The 14,175-nt window shown below is 44.0% G+C and overlaps 1 protein-coding gene across 2 annotated transcripts in view; it reads left to right on the top strand.

Moving 5' to 3' along the window:
* Positions 1 to 14,175, top strand: part of LOC307206213 (ovostatin-like) — a 57,688-nt gene that overhangs the window by 18,939 nt on the left and 24,574 nt on the right. For both annotated transcript variants that reach the window (XM_079959133.1, XM_079959134.1), the window contains exons 9-21: positions 595 to 724; positions 891 to 1,000; positions 1,291 to 1,449; positions 1,730 to 1,957; positions 3,154 to 3,208; positions 3,956 to 4,104; positions 5,329 to 5,478; positions 6,681 to 6,851; positions 8,035 to 8,158; positions 9,376 to 9,466; positions 9,902 to 10,130; positions 12,252 to 12,378; positions 13,524 to 13,615. In XM_079959133.1, coding sequence (XP_079815259.1) covers positions 595 to 724; positions 891 to 1,000; positions 1,291 to 1,449; positions 1,730 to 1,957; positions 3,154 to 3,208; positions 3,956 to 4,104; positions 5,329 to 5,478; positions 6,681 to 6,851; positions 8,035 to 8,158; positions 9,376 to 9,466; positions 9,902 to 10,130; positions 12,252 to 12,378; positions 13,524 to 13,615 — 1,815 coding nt within the window. The remainder of the gene's footprint in view (positions 1 to 594; positions 725 to 890; positions 1,001 to 1,290; positions 1,450 to 1,729; positions 1,958 to 3,153; positions 3,209 to 3,955; positions 4,105 to 5,328; positions 5,479 to 6,680; positions 6,852 to 8,034; positions 8,159 to 9,375; positions 9,467 to 9,901; positions 10,131 to 12,251; positions 12,379 to 13,523; positions 13,616 to 14,175) is intronic.

The raw sequence follows: 14,175 nt of genomic DNA on the forward strand, positions 1-14,175 counted from the left end.
CTTCTCCTTCTATTATGTGGTTGTCTGGTCCTGTCCCATTTATAAGCCATTACTTCTGTTCCGTTTCCCCACTCCCTCTCATACATGTGTTTGTATGGAGAGCCAGTGTGGTGTAGTGGTTAGGAGTGGTGGACTCGTAATCTGGTGAACCGGGTTCGTGTCTCCGCTCCTCCACATGCAGCTGCTGGGTGACCTTAAGCTAGTCGCACTTCTCTGAAGTCTCTCAGCCTCACTCACCTCACAGAGTGTTTGTTGTGAGGGAGGAAGGGAAAGGAGAATGTTAGCCGCTTTGAGACGCCTTCGGGTAGTGATAAAGCAGGATATCAAATCCAAACGCTGCTGCTGCTGCTGCTTCTTCTTCTTCTTCTTCTTCTTCTTCTTCTTCTTCTTCTTCTTCTTCTTCTTCTTCTTTGTAGCCCTGCAACTTAGACTTTTTCATACTTCCAGTGAGCAGCCACAAAAGCCTATACTGAAATAGTTCTAATTCTTCAGCATACCTTTTTATTGTTTTGCTGCAGCAGACTAACATGACGACCTCCAGGGAAGTTCCACATACCTTCCACACTTTTATTATAATTTTCTTTCCCTTTTCAGCTGGACAAAGATGGCAGCGTTTCCAAAACGATCAGCACCAAAGCATTCCGCCTTTACGCAAACATGCATACGCAGCGTTATTTTTATGTGTCACTCCACGCAGAGGCAGTCGTCACAGAGAAGGGAACAGGTAAACGTTTTATAATGGGGCACAACAGAATAGGGAGGGGGAGCTTTGAAAATCTTGCTCTGAGAATTGGCCTCTCTGGGCACCATATTCAGCACCTGAATACTCCAGATATCTATATAATCTAGCTTGTTTTACAGGTTCTTTTATGCATTTGTGTATCTGACAGGCATCCAGGTTTCAAAGTCTAACTACATCTCTGTCTATCAAGCAAGAAAAACCATCACATTGGAGAATGTAGATCCATATTATAGAAGAGGGATCCCTTTGACTGGACAGGTAGGACAATGGGGATGATCTTCTCTGTGAGGAACAAAATTCTAAAATGTGTATTTTAAGCGGGGGGGGGGGGAGAGAAATTGTGTGGGGTTGTTGTTTTCAAGTAGCAGATTAATGCAGAAACAAGATGGAACGGAAAGAGACGTGGACGAGAAACAGACTAATTGTTCCATCCCAGGCTTTGTGCCACAACGGGTGCCACCACTTAGTTGCTAAGCTAACCACTCAGTCCAAGTGCTAAGCACTGTTCCTAAACATTTTGCACCTGCGTTTTCTTGTCCCACACCCAGATGAAGGTCAATGATGAGGATGGAGCACCACTGCCAAACGGGCTTATTTTTCTAGAGGTTGATGGCGAGGTTGTGGCCAACTACACTACGGACAACAATGGCAGTGCCCAGTTTTCCATACCAACTTCTCACCGCTTTGAACCTCGCTACAAATTGAGAGTAAGTCGCTGAAAATTGAAGTGGGTGGTGGTGGTTGATATGACCAAGTGGGAAACTGCCCTTTGCTGGTAGCTCAGGTGGGTCAAGCCCTCATAACCTACTGATTCCTTACCCTTCCTTTACCGCCCACCAGAGACATGCATTACAGCCCAATCTGTGGAGTCATCCAGGGGAACGATCAAACAACTCCTTTTGGGAAACCCTTCCAGAGGCATCACCCTTCTGTGGAATGTTCTATTTCTGGTACATTTTACTTTCTCTTGTACCTTTCTCTCATCAGGCTATCTATGAACCAGATCAGTGCACTGAGTATGGCTGGCTGGAAACCTACAAGCCAGAAGCTGTTCATTACGTCCAGCGCTATTTCTCCCGGACCAACAGCTTTGTGAAGATAGAACCGGTGCTGCGTGAACTGCCGTGTGGCAAACAGGAAGCAATCTCTGTGCACTACATCCTGAACAAAGTTCAAAATGAAGAATTGCCCTCCAAGGTTCACTTCTACTATCTAGTAAGTGCAGAAAGACCGAGTGGTTTGCCATGACCTTCCTCTTAGCTTTCAAGCCTCACTGGAGGTTGAATGGGTATGGAACCACCTGCAATGCCTCTGTCCATGTGGTGGGAGTTGCAAAATGAGTACCATCACATCACTAATCTGATTTCTATTCTGATGTGCTTAAAATGCCTCCAAGTGGAGTACAAAGAAAAAATAAGCAGGTCCTGGACAAAATGCCTTACAAATATACTTGACCCATACCCTGTAGTGGAGCTGTTAAGTTCCGGTGAACATATCAGACGACACAGCGATTCTTCAAACAGCTCTTGTTTATTCACAGGCTAGAAAAGAACTGAACTGAAGGGTTCAGCCAGCCTGCTTATATAGAGCTCCACTACAACGCAACAGTAACCACTTTCTGTAACTATCCAATCACTGAACGTCACTTTCAATCCCTTATTTGCATATGTTGACCTGAGTGAAAACTATCTACAGTATCCCCCTGCTGTCCCAGGCTGAGAACTTCAGTACATAACAGGAGCCATGACAGAAATAACAACAACAACAACAACAACAACAACAACAACAACAACAACAACAACAACAACACAGTCATATCTTGGGTTACAGCTGCTTCAGGTTGCGCTTTTTTGGGCTATGGACCGCCGAAACCTGGAAGTACCGGAATGGGTTACTTCCGGGTTTTGGCAGTCATGCATGTGCAGAAGCGCTAAATTGCTCTTTGCGCATGCGCATAAGCGCCAAATCGCAACCCGCACATGCACAGACGCAGGTTGCAAATGCTGCGGGTTACGAACGTGCATCCCACACAGATCACGTTCGCAATCCGAGCGTCCACTGTCATAATAATATATTATTATTATTTATACCCCACCCATCTGGCTGGGTTTCCCCAGGCACTCTGGGTGGCTCCCAACAGGATGTTAAAAATACGATAAAACATCAAGCATTAAAAACTTCCCTAAACAGGGCTGCCTTCAGATGTCTTCTAAAAGTCAGATAGCTGTTTATTTCCTTGACATCTGATGGGAGGGTGTTCCACAGGGTGGGCAGCACTACCAAGAAGGCCCTCTGCCTGGTTCCCTGTAACCTCACTTCTCCTAGTGAGGGAACCACCAGAAGGCCCTCAGAGCTGGATCTCAGTGTTTCTAGCAAAATTATTTATGCCTTGATTTCTTTTTTGCATACAGATTATGACGAATGGTAGAATTGTTGATGGAGGTGAACACCTAGTCAGCATTAAGGGTAAGTGGTCCAATTCTGCTCATTGATTGTGGAGAAATGAAGGTATTTGGCAGTCATGGAGAAATAATCAGCAGACCTATAGAATGATTCCTAGCATGACCTTTCTCTTAAAAAGGAATTCCATTTATAAATCTTAGGTTAAGTCACAGGCTGGATCTACACAGATATAAAAAAACGCTATGGAAAAAACACTATAAAAATATACAACTCCCAATGTAATTTTCCATTGACTTTGGATTGCTGCTCTACAGCGCCATCTGGTGTTATATTTTTAGAACACATTTTTAATGTTATAAATTGACTAGTGTAGCTGAGTCCACAGAGTGACTGATTATCACTTAGTCCAGCGGATATAATAATGATTTGATTCAGCATGGATTTGGATATTCTTCTTTGATTGAACAATCTGATAGATAGAGTTACAGTAAAACGACTAATTTTACTAGTTTTCTTCTCCACATCCCTAGCTGTCATGGACCTGAATTAATTCTTGATCAACTTTTCTGTGGTGTGTAAACCAGCAAGGGGAGCTTTGCTAGGGGGCAAAGTGTGTGATTATGAAAGACAATCCCACCCCCAATTACTTTGCACATCATTTGGTTCCATCTGAGGGGAGACAGCAAGACCACCAATGCCAAGGTCCCGTGTGGCTTCCGTCTTAATTTTGTATGCGACAGTCAACATTAGCTCATCAGCTTCTCTTGACCTCTTTCCTTGACTCCTTTAATTTCATGTTTTTCCTCACAGCTGGACGATATAGCAGATTCTCAATCCCACTGATGATTGACCAAAAAGCAGCTCCCAGAGCAAGGCTGCTGGTTTACACTCTGCATCCTCATGGCGAGCTGATCGCTGATAGCATCTCTTTTGAAGTTGAAAAGTGCTTCAGAAACAAGGTAAGAGCTGATCAGTCTGTTCCCCACTCAGAGTAAAGGATGTTTTCTATTCCTAACTCTCTGTTTATGCTCACAAGGAGTACAAAAGTCAAATAGGACAGGTTTATTGCAAGTGGAATGGTTGGCATGTCTTATGGATGGCTGAAAATAAGCTAAAAGTAGCAATGTATCTTGGCTAATGAACCTTTTGCATGATTTAAAATCCTAATGAGTCACTGTGGCATTTGCCTCCTAGGTTGGGCCATAAGGAAAGGGTTAAAATGGGTGTGATGTGATTGGCCAGTGAGAATGCAAGGGGGGAGTTGAGAGTTGAGGTTTGGGAGTTGAAGAGGGAAGAGGGAGGATTAGGCAGTGGGTTAGTCGAGTTGTATTGTGAGAGAGTGAGAGGAATTGTTAGGTTGAGTCAGATAGATAGTTGGGAATAATCAGTTTGGAGTTGTTAGGAACTAAGATTTAAGAAACTGACAAGAGAAAAATAAACTGAAACCATACGGGTGTTCCTGCATTTAAAAATAAACTTGATTAGTCCCATGGACCGCAAGAAGATCAAACGTATCCATTCTTAAGGAAATCAGCCCTGAGTGCTCACTGGAAGGACAGATCGTGAAGCTGAGGCTTCAATACTTTGGCCACCTCATGAGAAGAGAAAACTCCCTGGAAAAGACCCTGATGTTGGGAAAGATGGAGGGCACAAGGAGAAGGGGACGACAGAGGACAAGATGGTTGGACAGTGTTCTCGAAGCTACAAACATGAGTCTGACCAAACTGCGGGAGGCAGTGGAAGACAGGAGTGCCTGGCGTGCTCTGGTCCATGGGGTCACGAAGAGTCGGACACGACTAAACGACTAAACAACAACAACAATTTGTTAATGTTACAACTGTCTGGACTCCGTGTGTCCCCATGAGAAGCGGGGTGGTGGCAGCGAAGAAAGCAATCACAGTGGTGGCACAGGGTCAATAGACCGTAAACGTCCAGGGGCCCTGTGTGATCGCCACAGTCACTGATGGCTTGTACCTAATCTGAGAAGAGCTCATGCCATGTTATAAAGTAGTGAACTATGGCCATACAGTCCAGACATTGTATCTTGTGATAATTGCCAGGTGAATATACAGCTGTTAAGTAGGCTTTCACAAGAGACAGAATAGCTATGGGTGGGAGACTGTACCACAATAACTTCTGAGATGATCCCCTGACAGATATCTGACATCTCCATTCAATTCCAGGTCAGCCTGCAGTTCTCTAAGAAAGAAGCACTGCCAGCCTCAGGCATTGGCCTTAACCTCAAAGCTGCCAGCAACTCCTTCTGTGCCCTGCGGGCTGTGGATAAGAGCGTTCTGCTTCTGAGGCCTGGAGAAGATCTGACTCCTGAGAGCGTGAGTCCTGGATTTTTGGTGCACCTTCAACCCAGAGCCATTCCAAGTATTAGATCTCCTTTCAGCGGTCCCACCACTGAAAGCCACCATCTATAGAAATGAGCACAGACTCAGGTTGTCTACTCCTCTGGCACCAGAAATCCTCCCCTTGTGTTGTATTCAGAAGTATAACTCTGTGGGAAACCCTTAAAGACCCACTTATATTTTGGTCTGCTTTATCCTGAGTTCTGTTCTAGACATATTTTTGGGTGACAGAATCCTTCAGAACTCTGTGTGAGCATAAGAAGGAGGAGGTAGAAAGAGAGAACCTTGAAGAATGATTTTTTTAAATGCAGCCTGTTTATGATTTTGAGAAGGTTTAGCTAATAATACCAAATTCCTTTGGGGCTTCCAGAGATTGTTACCTGAAACCAAGAACAGAACAGGCATGTTATCTTTCCCCACCCCATCTTTCCCCATTAAGAAGCAAGAGGCTCCTTAATGTGGCCAAGTACCAATTTTTTCTAGAAATTTCTGTTCATTGATCTACTTGAGGGCGGCCCATACATTTTCCTTGACACACCTGTGACAGGATGGCATTTTCTGCAAATGTTTTTCAAAGAAAAGAACAGTAATGATAACCATATTTGTTTATGAAGCTATTCAGTTCTGCAGGGAATGAGAAAATGTCTATTACAACCATATCTTAGTGAGTAGGCCTGCATGAAATTTCTTTGACTCCTCATCCCACCTGTGGGATATAGAAAAAGGTTCAATATTCTACTGTGCACCAAAACTTAATAATTAAATGGGTCTTGCTAATAAAAAGCTTTGACTACATTGTGTTCCAGGCATGCTTCATCTGCTGAAGAAAAATCAGAAGGAATAGATTTCCACTCATATATTAAGCCATTAAAGGGCATGCAGAATAATAATGATTTTACCTCTAAACCTTCAGCATCTCCATAACTGGAATGCCCATCTTGATGTTTGCTTGTAGATATCACTGCTCAGTGCTTTTTTTTCTAAAAAAATAAATGTTTAGGGGTACTCTCATTTCCCTACTCATATTGAAATACTGCCCCTCAATGAGGCCAAACTTAGATTCACAAAATATATAGAGGTATGCGTATCCCAGAAAAAAAGCACTGCCACTGCTCATGTAAGGCAGGCTTTTATGCTCCTCCAGGTCTCATCTGTGTTCATTATTCATTTTTCACCAGGTGTACTCTCGCCTTCCTTATCAAGAACTTTATGGCTATTATCATAATGGGTTGAACCTTGAAGATACCCCTAAAGAGCCATGCGTTGTGCTGAAAAATACTTTCTTTGGTGGCCAATTCTACATACCTGTGAATGTGACTGATGACGGCAATGTCTATGATGTTTTCAGGGTATGTTTGTCTCTATGCTTATATTGGGACTGGCACTGCTGGTTTTGGGGAGGGCAACCTGTATATGGCTAGTACTGAAAACCAGCTATGATCTAGAGCAAACCTGAGCATGAGTGGTGCTCTTTTAAGGTAAAGGTAAAGGTCCCCAGCGGGTGGCGCTGTGGGTTAAATCACAGAGTCTAGGGCTTGCCGATCAGAAGGTCAGCGGTTCGAATCCCTGCGACGGGGTGAGCTCCCATTGCTTGGTCCCTGCTCCTGCCAACCTAGCAGTTTGAAAGTACGTCAAAGTGTAAGTAGATAAATAGGTACCGCTCTGGCAGGAAGGTAAACAGTGTTTCCGTGCACTGCTCTGGTTCGCCAGAAGCAGCTTAGTCCTGCTGGCCACATGACCCGGAAGCTGTACACCGGTTCCCTCGGCCAATAAAGCAAGATAAGCACCGCAACCCCAGAGTCAGCCACAACTGGACGTAATGGTCAGGGGTCCCTTTACCTTTACCTTTACCTTTAAAGGTCCCCTGGACAGTTAAGTCCAGTCAAAGGCGACTATGGGGTTGTGGCACTCATCTCGCTTTCAGGCCAAGGGAGTCGGTGTTTATCCACAGACAGCTTTCCGGGTCATGTGGCCAGCATGACTAAACCGCTTCTAGTGCAACAGGACACCCTGACGGAAACCAGAGCACACAGAAACGCTGTTTACTTTCCCACTGCAGCGGTTCCTATTTATCTACTTGCACTGGTGTGCTTTTGAACTGCTAGGTTGGCAGGAGCAGGGACTGAGCAACGGGAGCTCACCCTGTCACAGGGATTTGAACTGTTGACCTTCCAATCGGCAAGACCAAGAGGCTCAGTGGTTCAGACCACAGCACCACCTGTGTCTTTTATTATAGATCGCCCTTGTATTATAGATCACCTCTTCCTGAAATAGATGGATTCAGTTTTCATGAGCAAATGACTGTAGCAATGTAATCAACACTGGTCATCTAACAACACTTAAGCCCAGTTAATAAGTTATAAAAGTATGTGAAGAACCAGTGAGGTGGCCTGAAATATGGGTGCTACTCTGGATAAATAATTTACCTCACCTAGAAAGAACCATATTATCAACGAGAAGGTCTTAGAAAGTGTGGTGGGTTTGGTTGTCTAAAGAAATCAGTTAAACAGCATTTTATCTATTCCTTTTAAGAGCTTGGGTCTCAAGGTTTTCACCAACTCCACACTACAAAAGCCCGTTGTATGCCAAAGCGACTTCGAATGCAAGAAGATTTCATCTGATTATCCTGATAATGAACCTCGTATTATGGATGAAGGTTAGAAAAGGACTAATTGCAATGTTATAAGGGTGATGGGCTGTTCTGTTTTAGGGTGATTGTTTTGATGGAATACCATTCACATAGGGATGGCGAGAGCGTTCTCCCATCCTTATCACCTGGACCAGAGCCTATCCGCAACCTTACAAGTTGTGACGATTTTCTATGCGGCAGGCGAAACCCAAATGGCAACAGCCAATCAGCCAAGTGGGAAAATTCCTGCCATGCCCCTGTCCCAATGACAGATGACACACGACGGCATAGCAAGGTCAAGCGCAAAACCCTAAAAGTAGGGAGAGGTGGGCGAGTATTCCAAATGCACACGCCGAAAGAGGAAGCTCTGGATCACGTGCAGGGGCATAAATACGTACCTCAAACCGTTTGGACTGCGTTCCATTGTCCAGATTGCCCCCAGCTACGAGGGATCTACCAATCGGGTGTTGTGGCTGACCTATTGTACACACCCACAACACAGAGTGTCGGTTTCCAGGTCTCACCACAATACGTGCCCTCTTTAAGGGAGGATCCGATTTATCAGCGCAGATGGTGTCGTGCTAGCGCATTGCAAGGCATAAAATAAGATTCAGCCTCCCTCCAATGTTTTGCTTTTTTAAAAAAAGAAAATGTCTAGACTCACTATTAATTATCAAAACCATAGTGATATCATGATGGTTGCCCCCTTATTAGTTATACCCACACTGAGAGACAATCAAACTAGATTGTGAGCAGCTGGCATTGGGATTGTGGGATTCCAGCTGAGATTAGGGCGAGAGCAAAGTCTTAATGCCCCCTGCCTCTCATGCCATGATCTCAGTCCAGTTCAGGGGATAGGACCCCACCACACTGGTAATTTGTTTAAAAGTCCACCTCATATGACAAATGTCACATCTCATTTGGCCGCAACAGACATAGGAGCCACAGAGTTTCTGATAAAGGTAAAAAAATCCCTTGTTGAAGGCTATTACTATTTCCCAGATTTAGAAATGCTGACATCTTATTTTGCATAATGGCAGCAGTAGTGTGCCATGTTGATGTATCATGACCCTTAGAGCTGGCAAAAGGAGGTTATTCATAGTTTCAACATCATTCCTGCTTGATGTCCTTTTAATGTGAAGCATTAATTTCACCATTAAACCCTAAACCTCTTCAGTACTATTTCTGTTATAGAAGCCAAACTCCCTTTTCTCTCATCATCTTGTCCTTTCTTTGTTTTTCAGCAAAAGTTGCTTTTGGTGCTGCAGCTGGGGGTACAAGCACATTGAGAACATACTTTCCTGAAACATTCTTTTGGCAGCTGCTTTGGGTTGAGTGAGTCTTTCTACAATTCTATCTTGTTATTTTTATTTTCATTTTCATTTTCTGGATTCTGTTTAAGAGTCCTTGTGTGAAAAAAAGTTGAGAGAATTATTAGAACCTCATTTAGCTGGATAATCCTTTCTTCATTACGGTTTTTATTTTTAGATATTTGGGCAACTTGTGGGAAAAACACACACGCACACTCAAGTGCTGAAGAGCCCTGCACTGTACTGTATGGGATATTTATTGTATAAATTTGGGAGCTACTACTGATAGCAATAGCTTTCAGTGGAAAATCCATCCACAATATTTTTTATTTTAGTATATAAATATATTTGGGGCATATGCATACTCTTAAATGGTATGAAGCTTATATTAGTAACAAATTTAATTGTAGACATAGATCCATGCAAAAAGAGTCTACAATTTTGTCCTCTTATGCTTCAGTTCTAGTGGGAAAGCCAATCTCTCATACACCGTGCCTGACACCATCACTGAATGGGAAGCCAATGCATTCTGCATGAATGACAACATTGGGTTTGGCCTCTCAGGAATTGCCTCCCTCCCAACTTTTCTGCCATTCTTTGTTGAGCCGGCTATGCCCTACTCCACTATCCGAGGGGAAGTATTCCTTTTTAAAGGCAATGTCTTCAATTTCCAGGACCACTGCATTGAGGTATGTTCTTCTGTCTCCAGTTAGTGCTCTTAAAACCTAATACAGGGTATGAAGTGCAGGTGGGTTCCCATGAGGCAAGACACAGCGATAACAGCAAGAACCTTTATTGAACTACATAACCGGAAAACAGTTTCCTGAGAACCAGTGTGGTGTAGTGGTTAAGAGTGGTGGACTTGTAATCTGGTGAACCGGGTTCACTTTCCTGCTCCTCCACAGGCAGCTGCTGGGTGACCTTGGGCTAGTCACACTTCTCTGAAGTCTCTCAGCCCCACCCACCTCATAAGAGTGTTTATTGTGGGGAGGAAGGGAAAGGAGGTTGTGAGCCGCTTTGAGACTCCTTTGGGTAGTGATAAAGCGAGATATCAAATCCAAACTACTATTCCCCTTCTTCTTCTTCTTCTTCTTCTTCTTCTTCTTCTTCTTCTTCTTCTTCTTCTTCTTCTTCCTCCTCCTCCTCCTCTTCCTCTTCCTCTTCCTCTTCCTCTTCCTCTTCCTCTTCCTCTTCTTCCTCTTCTGCCTGGGCCACTCCCATTCCCAACATGATTGGCTGTCTAAACTTCCAAGCTTCAAATCACAACTCAGAGTTCAAGGGCCGGTGGCAGAGGCCCAAATCCAGAATACTTAGACCAGACTCAAGCTCAGGCAAACACAGACCACTGAATACATAACAGGGTAGCAAAACACAGAAGTGGAACACATTACAGAAACCCTGTCCCTGCAGGCAAATTTTATTTTTAAAAAACTTGCTTTAGCTGCTATTATGACTTGGCATCTTACATAATTTAGGAGAGCTGGAACTGAAGAATCCACAATCCTTTACTCACCATTCACTTTCCTTGGGTGCTTTCCTGTTCTATCTGTGAGCAGGACCTCAGAGGGCAAGAGGAAAGTCTAAAGAGAGAGGGCCAATCTAGCTAAAATGCAGCCAGTCTTTCAGGCAGGGCAAATACGTATTTGCCACGTAGTGTACCTGACTCCAGGAAGTCAGTATGTTACCTGCCCTGGATGAGGGCTGCGCTCTCCCTAAAGAAACAGGTGAGTAGCCTGGCGGTGCTCTTAGATCTAGCGCCATCACTGGAGACTCAGAAGTCCTTGGTCACTAGGGGTGCCTTTTACAAGATTCAGCTGTAAGACAGTTACAGTCGTTCCTGGATTGTGATCATCTGAGCTCTTGACATTTTCTGATCCAGGAATGCAAGTTGCAAGAGTAGGAAAAATGCCTTGTAATCAGTGATGGATTACCAAATAGGCAGAGTAGGTACCAGTATATGCCCCCCCCACACCTTTTATAGGAGCCCTGTGACAATGGATCAAAATAATATCTTCATCATCATTTTATTTGTATGCCAACTTTCCATAGCTGAAACTATGCTCAAGGCGGCTTACAACATGACAAGATTTACATAATTACAAACTTAACTGAAGTCATAAACAATAAATAAAACACTTCAAAAAGTACACAACCAAATGGAAACAATTTCCATGTAAATCATAAGATCTAAAACTAAAGCTACAACAACAATATCAGTAACAGCAACAGCTCTCTCTAAACCCCAGTAAACAATACTCCAGCCCAAGAATCTGTTCAACAGCCTCAGCTTTTGTAGCTGGAGTCAGTCAGCACTCCACCCTCCCAGGCCAGATTTGATCTTGAAAGAAAATGACAATCAAGCTTTCTTAGTTCAATGTTATTCCTCTAGATAATTTGTGTGTGTCGAGATTTCGATTGCCATGGGGACTTCACAGGGTGAAATCCGGTACCGCTTGTAATTTGCTCCCAAGTCAAGATAGCAGTTGTACATTCTAGCTTTTAATTGGCACTTGACAGCTCCTTATTTTATATTGTTACACACCACCCCAGTGGTGTGTGATTCCAGGAAGAGACTGTGTGCCTTGCTGATGCGCCATTACCCTATCTTTTGCGTTCTCTTAATGGTCCATCTCTTCAGGCGATTATTTCATCAGGAAGCCAGCCTGGCTTTTTTAAAAAACAACAACAACAACAGCATGTCTTATATTTTAACATGCTAAATTCAGTGTCTGCCACCCCAGAAGTAGAAGGGCAGCCCAGGCGACTCCACAAACTTACAACACTATTGTCATTGTTTTCCCTGCTCTCAGATAGATGTTAAGCTGGAAGAGTCTCAGGATTTCAAAGCAGAAAAGCTGTCTCCAGGGAACAACTCCGTAAGAATCTGCGCGAATGAAACACAATCCTACACCTGGAGAATTACCCCTCAAAGACTGGGTAATCATCTTCTCTTGCAGAATTTTGCAATTTATCTTTCCTCTGAATTTCTTGAATTTCTCCCCAAATTGCAACTTAGAAAAATAAATAAATGTATTTTTAATGAAATGAAATGATAAATGAAACTGAAAACCCTGATAATCCTTATGGCTTCGAGCAAGAAACAAGCTGCTACTGTTTACTGCTAGGAATGCCCTATGTACATTATAAATGATTTATATATTAGTTATCTAAAACATGCAGCATACAAGGGAATATATATGCTGCTCTTCTTGCTTCAGTGCCATGGCGGTGACAATTTGGACTTTACATGTAAGTTTGTGGGGGTTTTTGTCGGTTATTTTTTATTGATTTTTCATAATTTTTTTTTAACAAATGTCACCAGATTAATACAAATTAAATACAAAGATTTGAGGAGTGAGGTTTATTACCCCTCTATTATTGTCAATAGGGACGCAGGTGGCGCTGTGGGTTAAAGCCTCAGCGCCTAGGACTTGCCGATCGAAAGGTCGGCGGTTCGAATCCCTGCGGCGGGGTGCGCTCCCGCTGCTCGGTCCCAGCGCCTGCCAACCTAGCAGTTCGAAAGCACCTCCGGGTGCAAGTAGATAAATAGGGACCGCTTACTAGCGGGAAGGTAAACGGCGTTTCCGTGTGCGGCTCTGGCTCTGGCTCTGGCCAGAGCAGCGATGTCACGCTGGCCACGTGACCCGGAAGTGTCTCCGGACAGCGCTGGCCCCTGGCCTCTTAAGTGAGATGGGCGCACAACCCCAGAGTCTGTCAAGACTGGCCCGTACGGGCAGGGGTACCTTTACCTTTACTTACCTTTATTATTGTCAATGCCAGGTCGCCCAACCATTGCTACTGTGTCCTTTCTTTTAGTAGATCAAGATCATCAGGTGACAGCAAAAACTGCAAGGTTTTTAGCGGGGGCAGTTGGAATAAGTTCTATTATTTCATGGTTGATGCAAACCTCCAAAATGTATTTTGTATAGTTAAGTTTTTACCTCTATCTTCAGTACATTTTATTTTATTGCTATGGCTAGTGGCTGGTGCAAATAAAGATTCTTCTGATTCTGAATACAAATTTAAAAGCTGGCTTCCCACCTGATATGTACCGTAAGTTTTCTTTCCATTCCTTCTTTCAGGGATGGTGAATTTCAGTATCACTGCTGAAGCCAAAGGAACTGAGCTGAGCGCAGAACGAAGGGACACCGTGATCAAGCCACTTTTGGTTGAGGTAAGCATGAAAACCTTGGCATCTGCAAGAGATGGAAAAGGGTTTCGTGGACCACAGTGGTGTACATTAGCAACCAGTGTCATTTAGCAGTGGAGAGGTTGGAGTTGGAGCTGCAAAGGTTTTCAGGCAAAAGGACTGGCTTGGATTCATTTGTGCAGCCCTGAGTTCACTCCTGCCCTGCCCTGTAAGGCTTAGATCTCTCTCTCTCACACACGAGACGACTCTGGAAGTTAATTACTTCAGATTTATTAGTCAAATAAAAACGTCCCAGTCGGAGCTCAGCTAATCTCCGTCCTCCTCAGATAGCACAGTTGCCGGAACTGAGCTCCGCTCCCCTTTCCCCACAACAGGAAAACCTTCACGTCTCTTCCTGCCCTTTTCGCGCTTCTTGGCCAGTCTCGTGATTCAACCAGATGTTGCAGGGGGTGCTCCCTGTACTCCTGTATCTGTGTCATTGTCTGAGCTGACAACTTGCATTCTTTCCCTGTGTCCAGAGATCAAGTTATGGCTGCTCCCTGCTGTTGCTCCCTCCCCTCTGTATTCCACTCTTACCTGTTCTC

Source organism: Podarcis cretensis (genome assembly GCF_951804945.1).
Source record: "Podarcis cretensis genome assembly, chromosome: 17".
Taxonomy (NCBI): Eukaryota; Metazoa; Chordata; class Lepidosauria; order Squamata; family Lacertidae; genus Podarcis; species Podarcis cretensis.